The sequence below is a fragment of the Rhinolophus sinicus genome, linkage group LG06, assembly GCF_036562045.2.
Source record: "Rhinolophus sinicus isolate RSC01 linkage group LG06, ASM3656204v1, whole genome shotgun sequence".
NCBI classification, from domain to species: Eukaryota; Metazoa; Chordata; class Mammalia; order Chiroptera; family Rhinolophidae; genus Rhinolophus; species Rhinolophus sinicus.
This window is the reverse complement of record NC_133756.1, coordinates 111,399,481-111,411,953: the sequence shown is the minus strand read 5'-3', so window position 1 is coordinate 111,411,953 and position 12,473 is coordinate 111,399,481. Positions and strand designations below refer to the sequence as shown.

At 39.8% G+C, this 12,473-nt stretch overlaps 1 protein-coding gene across 19 annotated transcripts in view; it reads right to left on the bottom strand.

The window, feature by feature from the left end:
- DLG2 (discs large MAGUK scaffold protein 2) overlaps positions 1–12,473 on the bottom strand; it is a 1,902,684-nt gene that overhangs the window by 344,396 nt on the left and 1,545,815 nt on the right. For 18 of the 19 annotated variants that reach the window (XM_074335659.1, XM_074335660.1, XM_074335661.1 and 15 more), the window contains one exon: positions 906–1,062. In XM_074335659.1, coding sequence (XP_074191760.1) covers positions 906–1,062 — 157 coding nt within the window. Of the gene's footprint in view, positions 1–905; positions 1,063–7,462; positions 7,549–12,473 lie in introns of all 19 variants that reach the window. The other variant, XM_074335677.1, reaches the window with a different exon arrangement.

Sequence of the window (12,473 nt, the reverse complement as noted above, 5' to 3'; positions counted from 1 at the left end):
CGATTTTGAGCCAGGATGAGGATGAGGATGAAGATAATGAAGTGAGTATGTTTTAGATAGAATTTTGCAGTCAGTCTCCCAGGCTATAACGACCTGAGCTTGGTGTAGTACGAAGAAGCCATCAATAAATATTTGAATAAAAAACAGAAACTGGGGAAGAAAGGAGGAAAAAAGGAAAGATACAAGGAAGGGATGAAGAGTAGGAGGGAGAGAAGAAATAGAGGAGTGAAGAGAGAAAGGAGGGAGGGAAGATGTGATGGGCATTAAACTGAATTATTTAAATCCCAGTTCTGACTCTCTCTAGTTAGGTAAACTTGGGCAAGTTATTAAACCTCTCTGAACCTTATGGTCTCCATCTGAAGATGGGGCAATGCCTTTCAGAGTGATTGTGAGAATTAAAAATTACTTTTATAAAATTCTAGGGAAATAATAAATGCTTAATAACTTGTTGCTGGTAATTCTTAGGTAAATGGTGATACTGCTACCATTTGTCAACATCACCCAATATGTATAGCATTATGTTATGTATTTTCTTACATAGTTGTGTGCAACAAACTAGACAATTATAAAGGTGCAGTTTTTAGAATAGAATCATGGATTTGGAAACTAATTTGCATTAAAAAATAAGTAATATACCTTAAAGAGGCATGTTTCTCAATGTTTTATTGGATGTAAATATGTCTCAGAAAATCTAAATGAAAAGGCTAGCACCTTAACCTGTGTGTGAGGAAGTAACAAACATCAAGCACCTGAACACCATTTAAACTGTAACACACACCCAAAGCCATAAAGCTCTCATCATTTTTCCTTTGGAATTAAGGTGCTTTTGGAGTCCTATCTGAATATGACTTTTTCCTGAATGGTGTCAGACATGGAGGGAATGGAGATCAAGGAGAGATACTCACGGATAGGATCTGGTCTCCTCTCTGGAGCTCCCCACTCAGGTCTGCTGGTCCACCAGCCAGAATGAAGGATACAAAAATCCCTTCTCCGTCTTCCCCGCCCACGATGTTGAAGCCCAGGCCCGTAGAGCCTTTGTGTAGAACCACCTTGCGGGGCTCCCTGCAGAAACAAGCAGAGAACACAGGTCACAGGGCGACCCACTCAAGATTTAGATTGCTTTAACTTTCATTGGGATATACGATACCAGCAATTCACTACCTATGAAAATCGCTCCTTGCAGTAAGATACGTTTGCACATTAACAAAGATGCTACTATCAGAGAATATGCTGAGTTCCTTACTGTAACAAATGCCAACACATCATGCAAAGTCATTCCTTAATTCCAAAACATTTTCTTAACCTAGCCTTACTTCCACTTTTCCTTTGTTTAAAACATCTCTTCTTGCATTTAGCACCATGACAGTACTCGGTAGGATGGATGTATCCAAAAAGCCGGAGAGAATTTGGGGGATAAGAAACGAGATTGAATAGACTAGACCGTAAAAGATCTTACAGGCCAGCCTGAGGATTTGATTGACTGTTAATTAAAATTTGCTCACTAGGTAGTGGGGACTCATTGGAAGACTATGAGGCCCTAAGAATATTTAAATCCATTTTAGAAAGATTAAGCAATTGTCATATCTAGGATTGATGGAGACGAAAGCACAGATGTGACAGGAGCCAGGAAAATCAGGAAGGATGCTGACCAAGAAATCTGAGTCTGAGGGAGTGACAGCCCGAACAAGGGTGACAGCAGTGGTAATGAAAACACAACCTGAGAGAGGACACTTTAAGGGAGAAACAGTGGGTCCAGAGGACTCAGGCATTGAAGGCGGAGGGACTGAAGAACGTCTAAGTAACTCATCAAATGCGGGAGGGAGTGGAATCCAGGGCAGGAGAAGGAGTATGATTTTGATGTGCTCCGCTTTAGGTAACAGTGGATCATCCACGTAGAGATGTTTGGAAGCAGCTGGAGACAAAAGATAGGGCTTTGGCTCCTTAAGACTGCAAGTGCAGATTTGAGGGTCATCAGTAAAAAGATGCGAGATCAAATCTTGAGCCAATAGTAAACTGAGCTTGTGGAGATGCCAGAAATTTATGGAATACAGGATTTTAAGAGATCTTAGAGGGCATCTAGTTCAATTTTCTGTATCAGTAGCTTTAAGACATGTATTCTGCAAGCCTTACGTTTGACCAATGTACCTTCTGTATCACCGAACCTCCTCTCCCAAATATCACAGTTCCGATCATTAAAGTTCCTTTTCTATTTTCCTGCTCTTAGTAGAGTAATGGCAAAGGATCATCCAACATAATATTTTTTACTAATGACTACAGAAAGAGCCTGTCATTTGTTATTACATTTCCATGCACAGAGATGTATTATATCTATATTTAGCATTATTATGAGGAAGGGTGTAAAATGCACATCACAGTTTTTTTATGTTACAATATGATGCATTAAAAGGTAACTTGACATAGAGTTAATTCATTTTATTCTACAAATACTTTGTAAGTATCTAGTATGCCAGGGAATGTTCCAGGTGCTCAGAAAGTTTGTAAGCAAACAAATATCCCTGCCCTTATAGGCTGACATTCTAATGGGGATAGACCACTAATAAGCAATAGGTACAATACATCGTTTGCTATCTTGTATGTTAGAAGGCAATAAACATTTTGGAGAAAAAGAAAAGGCAGAACAGTGTAAGATGGACAGGTTGTGGCCGCGAGAGGCCTGGATAGGATTGAGAAAGTGGTATTTAAAGAAAGGCTGAAGAGGTGAGGAAATGAGTCATGTGGGTATCGATAGGAAGAGCATTCAGGCCAGCAGGAACAGCCAATGCAGAGGCTGTGATGCGGGAGGATGCCCGGGGCCGTCAAGGAAGAGCTAGGAGGCCAGTGTGGCTGAACTGAGTAGACGAAGGAAGGAGATTGGTAGAAGATGAAGTGTATTAGTTTTCTATTGATGAGTAACAATTACCACAAACTTAGTAGCTTAAAACAACACTGATTATCTCACATTTCCATAGGTCAGAAATCTGGGTGGGCTTGTCCAGGTCGGCCGCCTAGAATTTCACAAGGCTTAAATCCATGTCAGCCAGACCAAGCTTTATTGGGAAGCTCTGGGGAAAAAACATGCTTCCACATTTATTGAGGTTGTTAGCAGAATTCAGTTGCTTGTGTTAGTAGGACTACATTAGTCAGGGTTTTCCAGAGAAACAGAACCAATAGGAGATATAAAGGAATTTCATTCTGAGGCATTGGCTCATGCAATCATGGCTTCTAAGAAGTCTCAGGATTTACAGTTGGCACGCTGGAGACTCAGGAGAGCTGGTGGTGTCACTTTCAGGTCATACCTGAGTCTGGCAGGAGAAGACCAATGTCCCAGCTCAAAGACAGTCAGAAAGAGAGAAAGAATTCTTTCTTACTAGGCTTTTGTTGTTGTCGTTGTTTTATTCAGGCCTTCAGCGGGTTGGATGGGGCTGTCCATATTAGCGAGGGCAATCAGCTTTCCTCAGTATACTGACTCAGATGTTAACTTCATCCAGAAACATCCTCACATCACCTGATTCTACCTCTTTGCTGCCTGATGGGGGTAGAAATCCACTTCCTATTTTGCCCTCTAACACCAGCCCAGGGAAGGAAATGGAGGGCCATCTCGTAATCGCATCTCTTGGCTGTCCCTTGTGGGGTCAGAAGTCTAGCTACTGCACAATCCATTGGTACCTCAAGGGTGAGGGGATGCTTTTTCCTTTGGTGATAGGCTAGAGAAGGCCCAATATTATCAAAAGATTCCCATTTCTATTAGCCCACCCTTTTCCCAGTTCTTTGGTTATGGGGTGCCTGTGTGTTGGGGCAGGGGGATAGGCTTTTCTTGAGGCTTTTTCTTGTCTGTATTGGTGGTTCCAGGATGTAGGCATCTCCAGTGCCCCATCCAGGATATATGGGAAATGAAAATCCAGGGAACTCATTGCAGTGTCACTCCTCTCCAAGCTTTCTTCTTTACAACATTTAGAATCTTCCTATGTTTGCTTCCTTTATTATGTCTAAAGTGTTGTTGCTATTGTTGTTTTGTTATTTCTTAAGAGGGAGGATTAGAGAGGAATGGGATACTCTATTTTGGCTGGACCCAGAAGTCCAGGTTCTGGACATAATTTGAAGATAGAGGCCAACAGGATTTTGATGAAAAAGTTGTAGAAATCTTCCTTTTTCCATGTATAAAACACACACTCTTAGTGGGTCCAGTGACATTCAAGCTACACGTAATAAACACAGATGTAGGGAAGGGGCTATTACGACTCTAATGTGTATCTAAATATTGTGCTCAATGCTTTCTGTGCATCATTCCATTTATTCCTCCAAACCTTCCAATGCAGGAGGTATACTGATGGCTGAAACTACTCTGAAACCAATCCAGAAGTAAGATGAGTTGATGACTGGATAGATGGATAGGTATCCTGCAGAGCAAGTGTAGTAACATGCTAATAGTGAAATGTAGGGGGAGAGTATATGGGCGTTCATAATAAAGTTCTTCAAGCTTTTACTCATGTTTGAAAATTTTCATACACAATCTTAAGAAAAAGAAACAACCCGATGAAGAAATTATTGTGACAACTTTTTAGATTAGTGAAATGAGACTGCTCCCCCAAGATTTTATTATTTAGTAAGTTGCAAAAGCAAGATTAGTACACAAATTTTCTGACTCAAAATCTCAGTCTAGAGCATAATATATTCCAGACATTGCAAATCAGCAAGCTGAAGGCTTAATTTGACCCACAGTGTTTACAAATGTTTGAATTAGTCACTCATGTTTAAAATTAGAAAAATTTGCATAAAATGCGGATTTACGACTTCACATCGAATCAGACATTCTATCAACACTGCCTCTCAATCTTGCTGCATAGCAACAATTGGTTAGAGCATGGTCCTTCTTAGATGGAGCATTTATTCCCCTGTTCGCCATCATCTCACGTCTCTCATGTTTCTCAGACAAAAAAGCTGAGAAACTTTCGTACTTCTTGCAAAGTTAAAAACAAAGTGAAATATTTCTTTTACTGATGCTGCTATTAAAAAGGTGAAAGTGAAAACTTTATGGTGTTTTAGCATAAATATGGGAGAAAACTTTATTCCTTTAGAAGGATTATCCTTACATGTTTAATATGCAAAATGACTCTCTGCAGAAATACAGCTTTAAGAGCATTATGAAACATCATCCCCCATAAATTCTCTACGCTAGCTATCTGGGAGTATTTTGTTAGTGAATTTTGACTTATTGCTTCTTATTTGTAAGGACATAAAATATGTTTTAGTGAGAGTAGATTTTATTTATTTTTACCTGGATCTCATTTATTCAAATGATCTGAACAAGTCTTTAATCCGAATTATTTGGAATTTTCTCGACTTGTGAGATTTAAATGTCTTTTTAAAAACAGGATTTTATATCACAGGGAACATGATGGTTATTTAATAATGGGGATAAATAAATCTGTAAAATGGTATGCAAATAAAATGTCCTAAGCAAACTGTAAATGATTTACTTTTTCTAATTTAAATTCCTTATACTAATAACCAATTACATTAAACAGTATATTTTAATGTGTTTCATGTGTATTTTTTCCTGTTACAGGATAAAAACCCTATGAGGCGTTAGAAGTTTTATTTTACTGGTACTTAGATAAGTCAACTTGTCTAAGCTAGTTGGGCTTAGACACATAGCTAGTAAGCATCAAATCTAGTTTCTTCCTTTTTAAAGACTTATTTTTAGATCAATTTTAGGTTCACAGAAAACTGAGAAGGTACAGAGATTTCCCATATACCTCCTGCTCCATCCATACATAGTCCCCTGCCTCCATTACCAACATTCCCCAGCAGAATGGTACATATGTTATAACTGCTGAACCTACATTGACACATCATAACCATCCAAAGGCCATAGTTTACATTAGGGTTCACTCTTGGTGGTGCACATTCTGTGGGTTTGGATAAATATATATCGACATGAACCCATCCTTATAGTATTACACAGAGTAGTTTCACTGACCTAAAAAAAAAAATCTCTTGTGCTTCAGCTGTTCCTCCTCTCCACACAACCCCTGGCAATCACTGATGTTTACTGTCATCATAGTTTTGTCTTTTCCAGAACGCCATACGGTTGGACTCATACCGTATGTAGCCTTTTCATATTGGCTTCTTTCATTTAGTAATAGGTATTTAAGGTTCCTCCATGTCTTTTCATGGCTTGATAGCTCATTTCTTTTTAGCACTGAGCAATATTCCAACGTGTGGATGTACCACAGTTGATTTATCCATTCACCTACAAAAGGACAACTTGGTTGCTGCCCAGTTTGGGCAATTATGTATGAATAAAGCTGCTGTAAACATTGATGTGCAGGTTTTTGTGAGGATATAAGTTTTCAACTCTTTTGGGTAAATACCAAGAAGCATGATTACTGGATCATATGGTAAAAATATGTTTAGTTTTGTGAGAAACTGACAAACTATCTTCCAAAGTGGCTAGATCATTTTGTATTCCCACCAACAATGAATGAATTTCTCACCAGCATTTGGTGATGTCAGTGTTCTAGATTTTGGCCATTCTAATAGGTGTGTCATAGTATCTCACTGTTGTTTTTACAAAGCTAGTCTCTTTACTGCAAGTTAAGTGTTTTGTCCATTTAATGGAGAGAGAACTTACACAATATAAATAAAAAGAATTACACTGAAATATATTTTATATAAGACAGAGGAGGACCTGAATTTTAAAAAGGCACTGCAATATATCTATAAAACATTGTTTCCACAATTACTGACACTCAAAGATTCACTTTAACTGCCCTTAGTTTCTATCATTTGAAACACATACTTCAATACTTCATCACATGTTGCCTTGCACTCTTTTCTCTCTGAATGTCAAGGTCTCCACCCCAACCTCTCACTTCACTCCAGTTCAGGCCTAGACTGTTAGGATAGCTTTCAAGTTTGAAGTGATTTTTGGTTCTAGTTTCAATGCTCCAAGCATATTGCCCCTACTAAAATGCAAATCCGATTCTCCTAGTTTCCTGCTCAAGTGTCTCTACCCATCCTATACTACAGCCATTGCAAATTCCTTGTGTTTCCTGAGTTTCACATGTTGCTGCATACCGCCATTCCTTGGCTTAAGCCATCTAAAACTCGGTTCAAGTGATACTTCTCTGACTCCCGAGGTACAGGTAGATGATTGCTTGCTCCTTGGGGCCACACGGTGTCTTGTCCACATAACTTTATTGTGGCATTTATCACATTGTGCAGTGCCTATTGCTCCTACATGCTTCTCCATCAGCAGAATGGGAACTTCAGGAACCCAGGGACCAGCATTTCCCCAGTAGTAGTAAGATGCCTGACAGGTAGCAGTAACTCAGGAAGTAGCTATTGAATGAATGCATTCACTCCCATCATGATCGAAACTTCACTTTGCCCTCTACTCCATATTAGACTCATCCCTAGGTATCTGCAGGGTATTGATACCAGGGCCCCCCAGAGATACCAAAATCCATGGATGCTCAAGTCCCTTAGTTGACCCTCCATATCCATGGAACTGGGTGAGGTTGGTTGAATCCTTGGATGCAGAACCTGTGGATACAGAGGGCCAAAAGTATAGTTATATATGCAAATGTCTTTCCTTTTCGTTAGATTTTTAACCAGGGATGGCAAAATCTAAAGTCCACAGGGATAGGGCAGGTAATGAGTGGAGCAGGCTGAGTAGGGATGGTAGAAAATTGGGGAATGTATTCCACCTAAAGGGCTGCTGCTGCTCAACTCCAGACAATTGCTCCAAGCAAGAATACTGACGACTGTTGCCTGCTTCTACAATTTTTAAAGATACCTAGATTTTTATGTGAATATTCCAGAATTTTAATTTGACAATGCTCAAAAATTAATAAATAAAGGTACGGTGCAGTTCAAACCAAGCATATCTATTATGGATCCAGCTATGGGCGGCCAGGGAGGTTCTGCTCTGCTGGGGTTTGACAGCTCATTTGATGTCTCCTTCACGTTTCTTTCCTCCATGGTGCTCAGCATGGCGTTTGGCTCATGGGAATTCTCTGTAACTAAGTTGATTTAGTATTCCACTCTCAGCCCCACTTCTGTCCTTCCCTTTCAAATTCTCTCATCTGGAATAGCCTTTTCTTTTATCTTATTTTTCCCCATTTGTATCCTTTCCCCCCCCCCCCCCTTTTATATTAGACCTGCTCAAGGTCCTCCTTCTTCATGATGGCCCATTCCCGAATATTTTCAGCCACAGCTCTCACTTTTGCATATTTATTGCCTAGGCAAATGGCTACTTTGAGTCTAAAAATTCACCACCCTGAATTTCTACGAACTGTTTTGTACATGAGGTCACTTGTAGCCTCCAGTGAAATTATAATCTCTTGAAGGTGTGGTGTCATGGTTTACACTTCTAGGTATCCCCAGTACACCTAGAAGAGTGTTTGATAAATGCCTGATGAGTGAAGAAATCAGGGCACCTCAGCAATTTATAAAGAACTGCAATACTTTTCTTACTGAAATGGTTTGGGCTCCAATTTACCATGTCCTTCATCGTCCAGAATTCAGATGACCAAGGGGTCCATTACTAGTCATGATTCTACATCATAACATGTGACAATGGAACAAAATTCTAACTCTCATTCCTTATTCAGGATAGAGCTCAAGAATCAAGATTTTCTGGAAAACATCCCTGACCCTTTCCTCAATCTCTCTATTCTGGGCTAGGTTGGTGCCTCTCCTATTGATCTCTTCATAATTCTAATTTCACTGAGTTGGTTTATTTCTTGTCTCTCTCTCTAACTACAGTGATCAACTGGAAAGCAGGGACCATACCATTTGCTTTTTATTTCCAAAACCTGGTACATAATAGGTACTCATTATTTAATAATTTCAGTTTTCATATTAGATTTTAAGTATGGAGCTTAGAGAAGATGGAAACTGGTTTCTTGTGACATCAGAATTTTTTAAAACCTTATCTATCCACTTAAAAATATATATTTTATTCATCCATCCAATCTTTTCATACACAAGCATCTATGAAATATCTACTTTGTGTCAGGTACTGTGAATACAAAGATGACAGAACCCGGGGAGAGAGGAGCCAAATGTAAATAAACACTTATAGAAGCTGAGGAATGGGACAAGTGCTCAGCCAGAACCATGTGCAACAATCTGAAGTAGCCACCAGCAAAGGGCCACCCATCTTCCTCTAAAAAAAAAGATTTTGTCTTTTTATCCTCACCTGGATGAAATAGCTACACTGCTTTATGCAGTTTTATTTTTCTTTTAATGTGATGTAAAAAGCCATTATAATTATAAAACATTTGGAAGCTGAACAATTGGGGTGATGCCAGCCTGACCGGCTCCCAGCTGTGGGATCAGCAGTAGCACACTCTTGTTTAGCTGGAGTCTTGGAAGATGTTCTCAGCCACCTGGGATGCTTTCAAGAGCAGGTTGCTATGGGCTAATTCTTTCTCCTTCAACCACATGGCTTAAGAGTGTTCAGGATTCAAAAAGGGAAGCGACTCCCTAAACCGGAAGGCTTTCTTTCTCCTGGCCATTAGTGGGGTGTTCCTTGAGCTTTGAACCTCTGAGTTCTGTGAAGTCACTCCAGTTCACTCCCAAAACATCCATGGTGAGAGGCTATGTGGTGCACTGGGATGTAGCTACGAAAATGTTTGCAGTTGTCTTTCTAAAATACATATCTGACCACGTTACTCTCTGGCTCAAAATCCTTCCAGGGATCTGGCTGCCCACAGGATAAAGTCTAAACTAAGCGTGGCATTCAAAGTTCCTCATCTGACCTTTACCTTCCTCCCCTACGCTTCACTTCACCATGCTGTCTCACATCCTGTGTCCCAGCTATATGACATTGCCAACCACAGCTCCTCGCAGCAGGTTGTTCCTTTTCTGATTGTCTGTTCTTAGGCTGTTCTCTTTACTAAAAAATGATGCTTTTCTCCTGCTTCCTCATCTACCTAATGGATTTCTACTTGGCCTTCAAGACTGAGGCCAGGTGCCATTTCCTTCCTTCTGCTGCCCTGTCCACACTTGCCTCTAGACAAACTGACCACTTCTTTTTTGAAACCACATTGCCCTTTCATTGATCATACCACTATCATTGCTTTTACTGCTCGAAATTACTTTCTTTACCCATCGATCTATATGGTGAATCTGTATGGTCTGGAAGGATAGAGACCATGGATTTCTATTTTCTTTTTTGTAATTTTGCAAATTAGTACAGGCTGAGCTTATAAGAGACACACAAACACACAAAATATGCTACATGAATTAAAAAACAAAAAAACAAAAAACAAAAACAAGTGAGGGGTTGGGGGGTTATATTGAATTCTAATTCTGCCTTTTCAGGGATTTGTGAGAACCCAGGCATGCCTTCTATGGGGCGATTCCTTGCTTGGGTAATAACTTGGCAAGGAATTTTGTTTGCCTCATGGGGAAGTGACAAAATTCAGATAAGACAATGAGCTAAAAGCATCTAGAAAACAAAAAAGTATTAAAGAAAAGTATACTTTGGGATTTTATTTCCAGCCATTTGGCAGAGCAGATGTCCCAAAAACCCTTCTCATTACAAAGAGACTAAAACTTCTGAATAGAATATTTATCAAATACTTTTAAATGACTGGCTAAGCTTGCAAGTAAATAAGAAAAATCCTCAGAGGCCGGAAATGAAGTGGAATACAAGTTCCAAGAAGGAAGCAAGTACTGGGCATAGCAGTGGACTAAAGAGCTTCTGCAGGTTCCCAAGGAGCTGGTATTCCAGTGTCCAGGGTTGACAGCGGCATGGAGAATAGGATGGTGTGGGCCCAGAGGTGGGGGTTAGATCAAAGTCCCCTGCCCCCAATCAGGACCCTGAAAGGATACATCCTAACCAAAAGGATAAAGGACACAAGTATAGGCTCCTCAACGATGTCAAAGATACATATCTGATGTGACCTTGGCTTAAAGCAAGAGAAAAGGGCTTATTTCTTCAAGACATGTCAATCAAGGCCTATGTGAATGTGGAAGAAGTTATACTTTAGGAACAGAATTCATAAAACTGAATAAATTGGGAAAAGAAAAGATGGAGCATCTTTCTGGGTGCTAGGAGAAAGAATCTGGCAATGTAGCTCCAGCATTGTTGGTGGAGGTGCTCTTTAGTTCTGCCCCAGGTCGCTGATAATGAATGTGCTGGTTGGTCAGGACAACCCATGAGATGAGTTTATCTGGCCATTCCAGCTCAGTGACAGTAGCCATACAGGTCATCTGGTTGACTGATATCTCTCTTTCAGAGTTCAAGCTCACCAAGCCACCTGTTAATTAAAATATGGTTTTCCATAGTGCTTTCCCTAATGGGAGTGGGTGTGTTAATTAGCACATTCTGTTATTGAGAGCAAATACATTTCCTGTTGTAAATTAATAACTTGTCATTAGGGCATATGAGCTTAATCATCCCTGGATGAACTGACCACAACTGAGTTTCAGAGCCTGCCGAGCTAAGGCCCAGATCCAGTACCATGATAATCCAATAAGGGGCTGTTAACTTCTGAGGTCATGTGTAAAGAGCCAGTTGGTCTCCCTGCTGGCTTTATTTCTCTATAAGTCTCTATGGTCTCCCTGCTGGCTTTATTTCTCTATAAGTCTATGGTCTCTCGGCTTTATTTCTCTATAAGTGCCACTGTATTCATGGGTGCAGTGTTGTGAAGGAAAAGGAGAGCGATAGGAGATAAAAGAGACTTTTCATCAGGATCGGAAGATATTTATTAGTACAAGTGTGAAGAGAGGGCAGAGCCGAAGGTAGTAGCTTAGAGGTCAACCACAGAAGGCTTCAAAGCTGCTGGTTGATTATGACTGATGTCTTATATCTCAGTGATCTAGCACCTTAAAAGACTAGTGCAGTGTGTACCTCATACTCCAATAATTAATTTCAGCAATTAGTCAAATAATCAGTGAAGCAGATTATTGGACATCACATAGATACACAAGGATAAAGGGGTTTTATTGAACTGTTATTATGAGGACACAACGTTAAGATAATGCATAAGAAATCTGGCATTACAGAGGACAATGTATGCTCTAGACATTATGTGATAGAGAACAGGCTGACTTCAGCAAAAGAGTTGCCACACAGATAGTGAGTATGTACTAAATACACTGTGGTTGGAACTGTGGAGATAAAAAACTCTATTAAATGGGGATAGTATGGTATACTGTGATATTGGGAAAGACTAGGACATCGCAGCTGGATAGATCCTATCAATTAATAGCTGACTAAACTTGGAGTTTTTGGATGTCTTATTTTTTTTTCTGGCTCTAAATTGTGAACAATAATATCTATGTTATGGCCTTGTGAGGATGGATTGAAATAATATATAAAGTACTAGAATCACATGGCGAGCGCTCAGTAAATGCTAACTCCTTTTTCCTTTAGGGAATTATGACCTTTGGAAAACAAATGTACGTAAATTAATAAACCAACAATGCAAGGCCACATACATTAAGTACAAGAT